General features: G+C 46.0%; 1 protein-coding gene across 8 annotated transcripts in view; it reads left to right on the forward strand.

Annotated features, from left to right (window-relative positions):
- The window catches only part of NEO1 (neogenin 1), a 242,602-nt gene extending 230,797 nt beyond the window's left edge, over window positions 1-11,805 (forward strand). For 6 of the 8 annotated variants that reach the window (XM_040493204.1, XM_040493207.1, XM_040493205.1 and 3 more), the window contains 5 exons: window positions 215-307; window positions 3,635-3,793; window positions 8,059-8,322; window positions 10,639-10,775; window positions 10,975-11,805. In XM_040493204.1, coding sequence (XP_040349138.1) covers window positions 215-307; window positions 3,635-3,793; window positions 8,059-8,322; window positions 10,639-10,775; window positions 10,975-11,058 — 737 coding nt within the window. In that variant the 3' untranslated portion in view covers window positions 11,059-11,805. The remainder of the gene's footprint in view (window positions 1-214; window positions 308-3,634; window positions 3,794-8,058; window positions 8,323-10,638; window positions 10,776-10,974) is intronic. The other 2 variants (XM_040493211.1, XM_040493210.1) reach the window with 1 other exon arrangement.
- The last annotated feature ends 2,898 nt before the right edge of the window (window positions 11,806-14,703 follow it).

A 14,703-nucleotide genomic window follows, 5' to 3' on the forward strand; every position in this document is an offset into this window, starting at 1 on the left:
AGGCAGCATTGTGTCAACTGCATTCACTCTCAGCAGAGACTTCCTGTAATGCACTACCGGTCATTCGCCTCTTTATTTCATTTCCTGCAGAAACACCTCATCCCCATCATGGTGTTTGTGAGTCCTGAGTCCCCCACCAGAGATGTTCTCCTGCTGAGCCTACCTAGTGGCGTAGGGCATACACTTGTAACTAACCTCTGTATTTGATGTCTAGGGCATGAGTCAGAGGACAGCATGTCTACACTGGCTGGAAGGCGAGGAATGAGACCAAAAATGATGATGCCCTTTGACTCCCAGCCACCCCAACGTAAGTTAAAAGCCTCTCATTTGCCCTGTGCTATCAGTATATCTAGTCATTCTGGGGAGCAACTATGAATGATCTCTTTGACTTCACTTGATCCTAACACAACAGATAACCTACTGAAGCTGGCACCTTGAGGGAAGAAATACCAAGCATACTTTGCAATTAATATTATTCGTGAGACTATTTTCTTTAGATAAATAAGCTAAAAAGCCAACTCCCTCAGTTCTCTCAGGAACAGGGAAGTTGCCAGTCTCCCTGACAATGTGCATAGCATCTCCATGGCACAAATGAGGAAGCCAAATTTCACAATACTCCCTAGACTTCCTGATACGCACTCAGTGTTGATGGGGCACCTGTGGAATTTTTTCTAATTAGTGGACTTTATATTTTAGAGAATTTTTAAGTTTATAAAACAGAGTTTTTAAAACACAATTTTTCAACCTTATTTGAAACCTTATTTGCCTCACTTTCATAAGCATAAAAGTTACCTAGCCTTCTTTAATAACATTTGAAATCCAAAGTGAAATATCATGACTGAAAACCCAAAGGCAATGGGACAGACCAGTTTCTTTTTTAAAACGACTGTGTCTTCTCCCTTGTCACTGTTTTCAAGATAGGGAAGCATTTCAGACTAGCTAGCACAGTGGGGCTCTCAGTGCAGGTCCCTGCACCAGCCTAGAGTGATACAAAACCACCTGCCTACTAAGAGCAAGTTTAAAAAACTTGGAAGTATTTGCTCTAAGCTGAACAGGTGCCCAGTAAGCCTTAACACTGCCCATCCTGAAAGCATCCATTAGATCACTTTTCAATTTAACCTAAATGAGCCTTTGAATTTGTTATTCATTTCATAAGATGTCTGATTTCAGAACTCTCAGGCATCTCTCTGTTGACAAGTGGCAGGGATTTAAACCACAGATACCCTACACACAAAGAAATGAACCATGACTCCCTATGCTTGGAAACTGGCGAAACACCCAAGTGTGTAAGTGTGCGCGCGCGCACACACACACACACACACACACACACACACACACTGTGCACAAACATGTAGGCACTAGCCTCAAAAAATCAGCTTTGGAAGAGAAAGGCTGATTCATTAATAGGTCATTTCTGCACGAAGTAGTTTTTGCTCAGGGACCATGATGAAAAATGAAGAGCCTGAACTTGGAAACATGCAGGGGGAAAAACATGGTTTTCCTCTTATAAGAGGTGCCCAGGATGGGGTCCCCAGGTTTAAAACATAAATGTCTGAAAAGAGTAAATCCATTAAAGTTGCTTTTAATTTATAGGAAGATGGTAGCTTGACTGCTTATTTGTTTCGTATAAGATTTTAGTTTTTACCTGAACTGGCTTATTTTTAAATGTTAAGGAGAAAAGATATGTCCTACCAGTTGGTAACAGTTCTTTTTTCTTTCTTTGGGGATGGGTAAGGTGTACACATAAATATACAGTATTATTTAATTTGTGCCTTAATGGTTGGGTGAGTGAGTGGAATCTTTAATTCAGGAATCTGGAAACCAGGTACCCCGATGTACTTATGACCTTCAGGTTTTGAGATCTCCTTTTCTGCCTGTGGCTCCAGTCCTTTCTCTCAAGCTGCAGCTCCCTGAAGTCTGTCTTCACCATCCACCTTCCTATTGCCAGCATTGGGCTGGGCTCGGTCAGCCTTGTACAAGACCCTGCTCAGAAGCATCAGGATCCAAGTCAGCTGACAGCTAGTAATTGCCAGCTGTAATCTAGGCAGGCACTCTCACATTGTTTTCTTCTTCTACTTACTCTACTTGGAAAGATTGGAAATGCCTTTAAAAAGAGGAAGTCAATTTTGTTTTTCTTTGTTAGAGTCCTGCATACCTAGGATGCTTTGCAGGTTGGACTTCCTAGGTAAAAATCAGGAGGCTTCTTTCCCTTGTCCTAGCCTCAATTCTAGAAAATGCTGATTCTGAAGCTTCTTGCTCCTAAAAACCACCTATCTTCCCCCTAAAGGAAATGCTGACTCCCAGACTGCCCTGAACCCTCCTCTGCCAGTTTTTCCAAGTGTTTTATTCCGAAGGACCACCTGAGCCTTCTGGTCTCTTGGTGGAGCCATCTGCTTGTCCAACAAGTGGCCAGGACAGGAAATAGCTGGAGAATAAAAGCATCCTGTTTATTGACTAGGATTTTTCTTCACCAGAGTAATTTTGAGTGGCCTCACAAAGATCTAGGGAGATCCTTGATGACAGAGACATTTAATAGACTCCAAAGGCTAATTAAGCTTTATCATAGTTTGTGAAGCCCTTACTTAGAGGGAAAAAAAAAAGATCCCCTGTGTTCCTTATCAGCCCCACCTGTTTGCCTGTTTAAGGGTTTAGAGCTGACCATGTTGGTCTTAAACATTCTGTTTCTAAAAGTGCTCTAAGGGAGGACCAAAGAGAGGCTTATTCCCCAGCTGGGCTTCTGGTTTTGTTTGTTTGCATCTCAATCAATAATGAAGCCTCATTAAAGAAGTGTTTTGTCTTCATAGAAAGTTGTATATGAGATATCTGTGTGGAAACTTGGATTCTGTAGCTAAATGCAGCAAATTTAATTCCTTAGCTTTTGTGGGATGGAAAGAGGCAATTAGGAAAGATCCATTTATATTTTAAAATGTGAATGGATGTGGCTGAGCTTCCAGACGAGAAGAGAAGCGGTCAGAGGTGGTGCCATAGGCCTGTGTTCCATACTTTTCTTACAACTTTGGAGTTCAGGCCCATTTGCATCCTTTTAAGATACGAAAACTGATTAAGCGGCTACTCATTCATTCAGCCTCAATGCCTACTGCATGCCTCATCCAACTGTAAGAAAAACGGAACGTGTTAGGAATATAATCAGAGGAAAAGAGACTTGTATTTTTTTTTAGCAGGAGAAAAAAAAATGATAGAAACCTCAACCATCATTTGTTTGCTAATGGATTTATATTTTGTGATATATTCAGTTCGATGTTTTAATAACTCATGTAATCCGTGTTTATTGTAGAAGAATTGGAAAATACAGGTGAACCAAAAGAAATTTTTTTTGACTCCTGACCACTCTTCCCCACAAGATAATCCCCATAAACATTTTAGTACCTATTCCTCCAAGGTTTTTTTTTGTTGTTGTTGTGTGTGTGTGTGTAGACAAATACCTAGCAGTATGTTGATTTTTTAAAAAAACAAATGTAAAATCCATGGCTAATTGTTCACATCCAGCTGCCACCCAGAAGCCAAGGGAACGGTCGTACTGCATGGGAGGGGCAGGGGCGGCTTTGCTCTTGAACTGTACTTGTGTGTGTGTGCAAGCACGTTAAGCACTTCTCTGTCTTGTGTTCGTTCACAGCTGTGATTAGTGCCCATCCCATCCATCCCCTCGATAACCCTCACCATCATTTCCACTCCAGCAGCCTCGCTCCTCCAGCCCGCAGTCATCTCTACCACCCGGGCAGCCCGTGGCCCGTTGGCACATCCCTGTCCCTTTCAGACAGGGCCAATTCCACAGGTGAGAGATGAGGCTCGAGCCCCCGATGGAAAGCATCCTGGGAGTTGGCAAGCCCAGATGGGGAGGACTTGCCCTGCTTAGAAGGATTTGGAATTTTTCTGTGTTATTTATGTATCATAACATTTCTGTTACTGACTCAAATTTGTTTCTGTAAAACTCACCCCATTTTCTTCTCCCTAAGTTGTTAAGTACTCAGTGCAAGGTGTTCTTTCAGTAAAAACGCAGTAACTCTAATCACATAACCATGTCCTGTTCCATCAAGTTGCATCTTATTAATTCAGTCATGTTTTCAAGTTTCTTTATTTTTTTAATCTTACAATCTGAAAGGAAATCTCATTCTGGGTGATTTTTCAGACACTAGAGGTAGCCTTTGCCTCATAGTCACCCTGATGTTGGGAGGGTCTGGAGGGCAGCCATAAGGTAAATTCTCATCTGAGGTCTCACTGCATTCCTCCTGCTGTGGCCCGGAGTGAGAGGAGTACCGCGGGGCCACATTGAATTCTGTGCCTCAGATTGTACACCTCAGGATGTGCCCGGTGGACGATTGAAGTCACAAGGGGCTGCACAGACATAGATCATCTCTAAACAACAGGTAGAAATTAGCCTAAAAATCTGCAGTGCATTGCCAGACAACCATGCCCCAGTTGGGATATCTCAGGAAATAGCATTATCAAAACAGTTTTAGGGAGGAAATCGTGAAGGTGAGGAGACAGTAAACGGAACAAATACTGTAATTCCTCATTAGATGAGAATGAACTTCCATCTTCTCAGTTTTAAGGCAAAAATCTAGTAGCTTCTCATATGTACAGTATGTTCTTTTTCCACCATTTGAAAGTTGTCTATTAATAGTTATGACGTTAATAGTAGGACTAAATTTTGGTCGTTCTGGAAAACAAGAGAACTTCAAGTGAATTCCATTTTTTAAAAACACCTCAAAACCTCATGCTAGAAGTTTGGGTTGCCAGTAACACTCCCCCTCCCCTTTAAGTTTTGATCAATTTGAAAATATACCTAAAACATCAAATGAAGGTCAAAGCTTTATTTAGGGATCTACTGACTCCCACAATTACCTCTCCCAAAGCTTTACTTGGTTTGGACAACGCCACTTAAACCCACGTCAGAAATTGGCCTTATGCTCTCTCCCTCAAGATCCAGGTTTGGGGTCCTGCCCCAGGGAGAGACCATCTGCCAGAGGCTGTATGGAGAACCACCCTCTGGCTGACAGACTTAGTCTCAGAACAGGGACCAGAGAGCAGACCTCCAGATGTGCTCTTAGAAAGCATTTTTAGGGGCGCCTGGGTGGCACAGTCGGTTAAGCGTCCGACTTCAGCCAGGTCACGATCTCGCGGTCCGTGAGTTCGAGCCCCGCGTCGGGCTCTGGGCTGATGGCTCGGAGCCTGGAGCCTGTTTCCGATTCTGTGTCTCCCTCTCTCTCTGCCCCTCGCCCGTTCATGCTCTGTCTCTCTCTGTCCCAAAAATAAATAAACGTTGAAAAAAAAAATTAAAAAAAAAAAAAAAAAAAGAAAGAAAGCATTTTTATGTCCTGACTCTGTTTCTCTATTTTTAAGGCAGAGGAGTCCCACCCACTAAGATGTGGGCCTGCCAGAGTGCATGGTAGGCTCTTCCCAACCAGATTAGCCCCTCTTCCTTCCTCTCAGACTAGGAGGGGTCAAAGGTTGGCAAGAAGCAGGGCAGCCCCACCCAGCCCTCAGCCAGGTAGTCTAGTGCTGCTGAAAGCACTAGTCTGTACGGACTTGGGCAGAGAGTGAAGAGAGGGCAAAGTAAAGATCTGCATCACTAGAGGGTTTCTCACTTTAATGACCAGGGGGATAAAGAAGGTAAACTAATGACTGGGAAAGTCACTGGAGATAGATTTGAAACATAGAGCAAGTCTCTAGAAATCATCTGCATTCTCTCACTGTTGTATTTCCCTGTGTCTCTGGAGCTCCGAGCTGCCACCAGCCCTGCACATGTGGGCTAGGCGTGACTCGGACCGGCCAGGGCAGTCCTTGCTCTGGAGACCATTTACTGTGTCACCACCACTTGACGTAGGAAGAGCACTTTCCTTTTGTCTAAGCCCTTGGCCAGTGTGAACTTTGTGTGTCTTAAACTCTGAGAGGTAAGTCAGTCAGGAAGTAGACTCCTCACCAAGCGGAAGTTTAGTTACAGCATAGTTTTCCTCATGAGCCAGCAGTGTTGCACACTTTCAGGGCACACCCTTCACTGAGAGTATAGTGTGCCTGGTGCCCTCTGTAGTTACACCACAAGACAGCCCTGGTCTGTGGCAGCAGACCAGGGCTCTGACTCATGTAGGCAGCCCTATCTTCTTTTTTTACATTTCCCACCATCTCTTTGGCCCTCAGAAGCTTATGTATGAAATTAAGGCCGTTGAGGCAGCCGAGGTAGGCCTCTGTGCCCAGAGCTGACCCAACCGCCTGCGGATACAAGCTGACGGTCCCAATTGGAGCCTGCCTTTTTCTCTGCTACTCCCTGCAACCCTCCTTGACCAGCTTCTCCCTGGCCGAGGATCACACAGAGTGGGTCCAGCAGCTCCCAGCTGTGGCTGTGGCTGTGGCTGTGGCTGTGGCTGTGGCTGTGGCTGTTTAAGCAAGCACAAGAAACAAGGTCCTTCGTGCACCTCTTGAGAGGATGAGAAGTGAGCTAGTCCTAGTAGGGTTATCATCACAGCCAGGCTTTCAGCACTAGGGGGAGGGGAGTCCCTCATCCCTGAGACCCAAGGTCTTTAAGCTAAGGGAGTAGCACTCGTGACTGGTGTGACTTGTCTCCTAAGAGCCCAAGGGAAGAGATTCAGTGATACCTCAGCAAAACAGGCAGGGAAATAGGTTGGATTTCTTCAGGCTACTCATGCATTACTACTTAAAAGGGTTTATTTTCCTTTTTAAGGTTGAGGACTCTAGGAGTCAGGGGAGGCCCTCCTCCTGACTAGCTGGTGCAGCCTATTTGCGGAGAGCTGGTGCCTCTGGGCCCCTTCTCAGGACAGGGATGTTGGTCTGCACCCCTGTTTGAAAGGGCTTCCTCTTATGGCCAGCCTGGGTCTTGGTGCTGCTTCTGCCGCTGCAGGGTCAGGGGCCATGTGGTACTGGAAATGGAAGGGCAGTTTGATGTGGTAGTTCAGAGCATGGGCTTGGGAGTCAGAGCACAGGGGTTCCGATCCCTGCCCTACCCATTCTATCTGCATCTTTGGGCGATGCCTAACCTCCCAGTGCCTTCTGAGTTAGTATGAGGACTGAGGGAGGTAAGGAATACGAAGGGCATAGCATAGTGCCTGGCTCAGCGTAAGCACTGAGTAATTTACAAAGAAAAGAGCCTTATCAATTATTGAGGTCCCGTGTTCAGCACATTTCATACATCTTCTCAATCCTCAGTGAGTTATTTTATTCTTCCTGTTTTGTAGGTGAAAAGAAAACAGAGAGTTTCAGTGACTGCCACATTCACCCAGCTAGTATGCCAGGATTAGAGTCCAGGTTTATCAGACTCCAAAGCCAGTGCTTTTTCCATCCCCCCATGCTGCCTTCTAGAACAGCTCTGAGCCCTCTTCATGTATTTTGAGATTATCATGTTCTTCCTTAGTCTCCCCCTTCTCCAAGCTGATCTACCCCTGTTTTTCCCTCTGGACCCAAACACCCCTCCTATGGCATGCTCTTAAAGCTATTTGCAGACCTCTGGACTATTTGGTTGTCCAGGTCTCACTTGACTGTGGGGCTGTTGCTCTGGTGAGGCTGCACACAGTCCGCAAAGGACATATTCACCACCTGTGACATTGCTTCTCCTGTAGTAACCACCAGGCCTTGTGGGCAGATACTTGTCAGGTACCCAGCCAGCCTTAGTGACTAGATGTGTACTCTATGAAAGACCAGCTTCTAAGGCTGAGTGTCAAGGAGTGATGTTTTAATCTCTTTTTATACTTATTTACATCTTAATAGACAGTAGTCTCAGGAACCTTTCTGTGTACTACACAGTAAGTACTGAGGAGAACTTTAAATCTGTAAAATTGTGACCTCTTAGCTGTGTAGGAGAGAAGGTTCCAGCAGAGCGGCTGGTTGACAAAATTCTTTGGGACTCTCTTAGGTTAGTCCATTCCTACCTGGCCTTGTCAGTAGTGCTAAACCATCTTCCCTTGGACTAGCACTGATCCTAAGTGCTTATTGAACTGGTTTCGGGGCCCTTAGAAGTAGCCAGAACCCCGGTATGTGCGTATGTTTCATGATAGAAGAAATGCTAACATTCAGACTTTCCTGCTGTAGAATCCGTTCGAAATACCCCCAGCACTGACACCATGCCAGCCTCCTCGTCTCAAACATGCTGTACTGATCACCAGGATCCTGAAGGTGCTACCAGTTCCTCTTACTTGGCCAGCTCCCAAGAGGAAGATTCAGGCCAGAGTCTTCCTACAGCCCACGTTCGCCCTTCCCACCCATTGAAGAGCTTTGCTGTGCCGGCAATCCCGCCCCCAGGTCCTCCCACCTATGATCCCGCGTTGCCAAGCACACCATTACTATCCCAGCAAGGTGAGTGAGGGCGGCAGCACCACTGGAGGGACCCTTTGGCTCTGGCTTATGGCAAAAGTCACTTCTTTGAAAATAACAAAGCAAGTATCTTCCAAGCTTATCCTAGCAATTTAGAGTAGCCGTAAGTCATTGCCCCTCTCAGGAAGTACATGGGCTCCCCTCCTTGGGGAATGCGTATGAACCAGAGAATAATTTGGTGGGGAGTGAGGGCTGACTTTTCAAATCGTGTTTTGGGTGCAGAATCCTTGATGGTAAAACCCAGTGGCCATGCGTATGGGCAACAGATCTAATCCATTCAGTTTCCCAGAAGTGCATCATCCTGTAGGGTTCCTACAACCTAGAGAAGGATCAGGGAGGCCAAGACACGGAAGCCAGGGGACCCTTTGGATGGGAAGTCTGTAGTCCCTAGATTCACGTGGCCCAACAAAGTCCCCTGACCTGAAAGGCATGCTTTTCCCCACTTCTCCACATTATTATCTGTTATGATGGTTTGTTTTAGAGTAAGTCAGTGGTTTTCAAGCTTTTTGGTCTCAGGATCCCTTTATACTCTTAAAAACTATTGAGACCATGAGAGAGCTTTTCTTTTTTTCTTCATTAAAAGAAAAAAATTTTTTAATGTTTATTTATTTTTGAGAGAGACAGAGACAGAATGTGAGTGGGTTAGGGGCAGAGAGAGAGGGAGACACAGAATCGGAAGCAGGCTCCAGGCTCTGAGTTGTCAGCACAGAGCCCGACACGGGGCTCAAACTCACGAGCCATGAGATCATGACCTGAGCCAAAGTCGGACGTTCAACCGACTGAGCCACCCAGGCTCCCCGAGAGAACTTTTCTTCACATGGGCTATATCTGTCTATAATTTACTATATTAGAAATTAAAACTCAGAACATTTTGAACTATTTTATTAATGCATTTAAAAATAGCAATAAATCTATCATTTGAAGATAGCTTATTTTTCTGAAAAATAACTTCTCAAAACAAAAATACAGTGAGAAAAGTGACATTGTCTTCTGTTTTTGCAAATCTCTGTAATGTCTGGCTTAATAGAAGGTAGCTGGATTCTCATACCTACTTCTGCACTCAGTCTGTTGCAGTATGTTATTTTGGTTGAAATATAAGAAAATCTTGGCCTCAGATAAGTTGGAAAAGGGAAGAGTATTTTTGTAACCTTTTCAGATAACGGGATATTCTTTTTTGATACTATAGCAAAATGCAAGAAGTTGTAGTTTCTTATAGGTTTGTTTGTAATGTGGAATCAGAAACCATACCCATGAACTGTTCGTACTCTGTTCCATTAAAATCCATCTATCTTGTACTTTGAGTGCATGATATCAAACATCACACATTAGTCATTTGGAAAATACTGGTTCAGTAAGTTATACAGATCCTCCAAGTCTTGACCTATTTCATTGTACAATATCTAAAAATACATTTATTAATATCCCCAAAGGCTGTGAGTATTGGGAGGCTCTGAAGCTCATGCTGGCAGACACAAGTTTTTCAGGATTCTAATTTTCACTTGAAACTTAAATTTTATCGCTAGCAGTAACTACTGTCCATTGTTTCTCTTGAAGTGACAGTTTTTTGTACTTTCTAGAAAATTTCTACAAACGCTCAAGTCTGAATAACTGGTTTGCCTTTCTTTGGACTAACGGTGCTTCATGATAAAAGCAACAATTGCGCTTGTAACTCAAGCTGTCACAAATGCCTTACTCGAAACAGCCACCATCCTTGAGTATATAGCAGGAGTTCTTTATGCAGACTTTCCATCTTGTCGCATAGAATATTGAAAAGATGTGTAATCAAGTTGAGATTTAATAAAATAATTTTTACTACTTCCTTAAGGATGATCTTAATGAAACAGTCAAACTGTTTTGTTTTTTTCATTGCAAGGGGTGTCAGCTGATGACTTACAGTTTGGTGCCACTGCCTTAATTTGTGCTAAGGCTCCAATAGTTTTACGCACTGCATTCATACCCTGAGTGCAAAGGTGAAAAATGTCTTCATATTATTATGAAAAGAATTTTGACCTCCTGGACATCCCACAAGGATTCCATGGATACACCAAGGTGTGGTGACGCTTTGAAAACCATAGGAGTAGATTAGTTTTCCAAAGCCAAATGGAGTATTTTCTCTGCCCTCTGAGATGCCACACTTTCTCCCTCCTTCCGTCTAGTGCCGCCTTTTCAGAGCCCGATCTGTGCACTGGGTCTGGGTGCGCCCCTCACCCAGAAGCAGCATTTGGACCTTAGTTGCCTTGGTGCGGAATGGGGGGAGCGGGCTCAGCCCTACACCTGATGGTGTGCTTTTCCCCTCAGCTCTGAACCATCACATTCACTCGGTGAAGACAGCCTCCATTGGGACTTTAGGAAGGAGCCGGCCTCCTATGCCAGTGGTGGTTCCCAGTGCCCCTGAAGTGCAGGAGACCACGAGGATGCTGGAAGACTCCGAGAGTGTAAGTTCCTGGGCCACCAGCCCAGCCACGATGTCTAGGTGCATGTCCCACAACCTGCGAGTGTGCTGGTCACACTGATCCTCGGTGCTGGCCCAGAAGTGTGAAGCAGATGCACTCATTCATTGAGCAGATGTACACTGAGCATCTCCTCTGAGCCAGGAAGCATGCTGAGGGTTTATCTGCTTTCTCTTTCCTGCAGAGCTATGAACCAGATGAGCTGACCAAAGAGATGGCCCACCTGGAAGGACTAATGAAGGACCTAAACGCCATCACGACAGCATGACGACCTTCCCCGGGACATGACTGCAGACCTGGGTCTAGAAGTCTTGGGACGGAGCCTGGAAAGCAAGGATTGTACAGAGCACGTGAGGACAGCACTTGAGAACACAGAGCGAGCAAGCAGACCGGTCAGCGCCCCTGTGTGGGGCTGGCTCCGGGCATGGCCACCTGCCTTCTCCTGGTCAGCCTGGAAGAAGCCTGTGTCGAGGCGGCTTCCCTTTGCCTGCTGACACCCTGCAGGACTGGGCACCATGGGCCAAAATTTTGTGTCCAGGGAAGAGGCAAGAAGTGCGACGACCTACATTTCACTTTGTGGTCAGGCTGTGTCTTCGTGCTGCAACTGCATCGCCTCTATGGAGTGTAGACATTGGCATTTATGTACAATTTTATTTGTGTCCTATTTTATTTTACCTTCAAAAGAAAAACACTATCAAAAACCAAGGGAGTCCATGGTGTTCTCCACAAGTGGTTGACGTTTGACTGCTTGTTTGAATTATGTATGGAAAGTCATTGACAGTGTGGGTTGTTCCAGGGGTTGGCTTGTTTTTTGTTTTTGTTTTTATTTTTGAATTCCAAGTCATTGCATCCTCTACCAGCTGTTAATCCATCACTTTGAGGGGGGAGGAAATGTTGCATTGCTGTTTGTAAGCTTTTTTATTATTTTTTTATTATAATTATTAAAGGCCTGACTTTCTCCTCTCATCACTGTGAGATTACAGATCTATTTGAATGAAATGTAACATTGAAAAGACTTGTTTGTTGCTTTCTGTGCAGTTTCAAAGTATTGGGGTGGGGGTGGGCTGGGGGGTTGGGAATAGGAAATGGCGGGGCTGCTGAGGTCTGTGAATGTTTCAGTCGATGTACTTTCTTCCAGAAGCCTGCAGAGAATGGAAGCATCTTCTTTATTGTCCTTTCCTGGCATGTCCATCTCTATTGTCACTAAGTTGCAACTGGAGTTTCGTTTGGATCTAGTTAAAAAAAAAAAATTCTTCTGTGCAATAGGTGAGTTCGAGAACTTAGCTGCCCTGATGTCTTGGTCATATCCTGATAAGAATGTCCATGCTGAGGCGCCAGTGCCATATTTCCAGCTACAGGAGTGATGCCGGAACAGGACAAGAGCCCAAGCCTGTTCCTGGGAAATCGGGGGAAAAGATGGAGTCCCTTTCCTGCTGTTATCATGTGTTCCCTGGGGGAGGCCAGAGGTGAAGGAAGGAACTTTGTCTCCACACAGGACTCCTTGCTTCTCTCTAGCTCCTGTCCTCAGCCAGCCTGGCTCTCGCTGCCGTGTTTCAGAGCCGCTTAGGAAAAGCGTTCCCAGGATGAGGCAGGCAGGGGCTGTAGCACCCCTGAAGCTCTCCTTTCTGAACATTGTAGATAACGGGACAGGGACAGCGGAAAGGGACAGAGGAGGCGGCCGCCCCCTCCTCCATCCCAGCAGCTCAGTGAAGCCCCTAATTAGAACAGGGTAGCAGGAGGTTGGTGAAGTAATGCTGAGAGGCCCAGCCACATACACAGAAGCCTTTGCCTTTGCCAACAGTTCTCATGTTCTTTGTCTTAAAAAGGTAAGGAGCTGAGGTGGGTTTTTTGGGTTTTTTTGTTTTGTTTTTTCTTTTGTTTTGTTTTGTTTTTTACTATTGAGAATCTATTCCGACAAAACACAGGACTGACCCTCAAGCATCTTCCCCTACTCCCTACCACTCCCCGGAAGACAGTGTGGAAGGCAGTATAGGAGCATCAGGCTTTGGTTCTGTAGCCAAGAAGAGTTCAGCTCGCTGAGACCACCAGGGGGCGCCCAGCCTACCCGCCTTGGCCCTGCAGGCACCCCACTTGCCTTTGTACATTGGTCACTTCTCCTTTTTTAGGTCTTAACACATATTTGCTTTTTTAGAAGATGAACTCTTTGTATTTATTATTTTGGGGGGCAATGAAAAGTGCAATGCCGGAACTCCCCGCCACCGTGCCGGCCTGTCGTAGAGGTCAGTGCCAGGCGGGATTCTGGAAAACCAGTGCACTTCAACTGATCCTGAACAGAGCACTCAGAGCACTCTGGACACCAGGAGGGCTAGATTCCCCAGAAACTGTCTTACCTTTTGCCCAAAGAAACGTGCTCGGTATTCGGGGCATTCCCTCCCGTGAACCCTGACACTCGTGTTACCTCAGGGCCTTGGAACCTGGATACTGCCACAGAGCTGGGGCGGGGGGGGCGGGGCCTATTTTTAAATAAAATAACTGTTCAAAGTCGGGGGATTTTTTAAAATTAAAAAGGAAAGCTATTCTGTATTGCACCTTTTCACAATTTAATACATTTTCTTACATTTTCCTGTGATTTTTGCAATTAAACCATTGTGTGTCTTGTAATGTCTAGTTGAGCTGCTGTTCAGCAGCTTCCTTCAGGAGGATTTGGAACACATGTGTCTGTTGCCTTGTCGCCTGCTGGAGGGGGGCCTGGAGGACTGCTGGGGACTAGTCTCTGTACACACTTGTTTGGCCTTTTCTGTAGTTGATGCTGTAAACTCTATGGCTTTTTAAAAAAAACAATTTCATGTTTTTATTTAGTATTGGAAATCCAATACACTTTTTTAATCCAATCAAACTCTGGTGTGGTCAAAGAGTGTTTTTCCTGGAGAAAACAGAACTGCGGGGTCCCCTGTTCCCTGCCCCAAAATGACTTTACCGTTGCCCTCACCACTTCAAAGGCAGGAGTTGTGCAGGGCACGCAGGGAGGTGTGGCAGGTGAGCCAGGAGACTGCAGGCAGTGGTAGGGTTGTCCACCAGCCCTGAACGGGAGTCCTGTCCCTGTCCCCGACACCACCCCCCACCCCCCGCTTTGCTGCCCTGCAGGGAGGAGCAACCTGAAGAATGGGAGGTGACAGCTGGTCCAAAGGGCCAAGTGGCCCCAGCAGAGAAGTGCAGCCGCCCCCGGAGGGTGTGTAAAGGCCAGGTCACCGATGTGGCAGCCTCCTCGGGCACACTGAGCACCCTGCAGACCTGCGCCCTCCCCTCCTGCCCTGCCTCTCATGGGCTTTGTGACACGAGAGGGAGCATCCACCAGGAGCCCCACCTTTCCCAGGCAACCTCACTCTCAGTCTCCACCCTGGCTCTTAGCTTAGGCTACTGTAACAAAAATACCATAGACTAGAGGACATAAACAGCAGACAATTATTTCTCACAATTCTGGACGCTGGGAAGCTCCAGGTAGAGCAGATGTTGTGTCTGGTGAGGAGCTGCTTCTTGGTTCGCAGATGCCATCTCGCTGTGTCCTCACATGGAGGAGGGGCAAGGGAGCATCTGGGGGCTCTTCTAAGAGCACTGGTCCCACCCATGGGACTCCACCCTGTGACCTAATCACCTCCCAAAGGCCCCACCTTCAAATAATTCATTGGGAATTAGCGTTTCAGTATATGAATCTGGGGGCATAAACATTCAGTCCGTAAAGCTGTGAGGTCTCTCATGGTACACGAAGGTCTGGGCTTGGAATAAGGGTGAACACAATAGCCACAGGCCCTCCCCCTCCATGAACTTGCAATAGTGTAAGGGATACAGAGCCCAGCGTCCCTACCAACTGCTCTGACGCCAGCACTGTTTCTGCTCTGCTGCCAGGTGCACCTTATGATACACAAATCTCATCCTTCCCGTTAGCAGCATCAGG

Source organism: Herpailurus yagouaroundi, unplaced genomic scaffold (genome assembly GCF_014898765.1).
Source record: "Herpailurus yagouaroundi ecotype Mexico unplaced genomic scaffold, PumYag 184, whole genome shotgun sequence".
Lineage (NCBI taxonomy): Eukaryota > Metazoa > Chordata > Mammalia > Carnivora > Felidae > Herpailurus > Herpailurus yagouaroundi.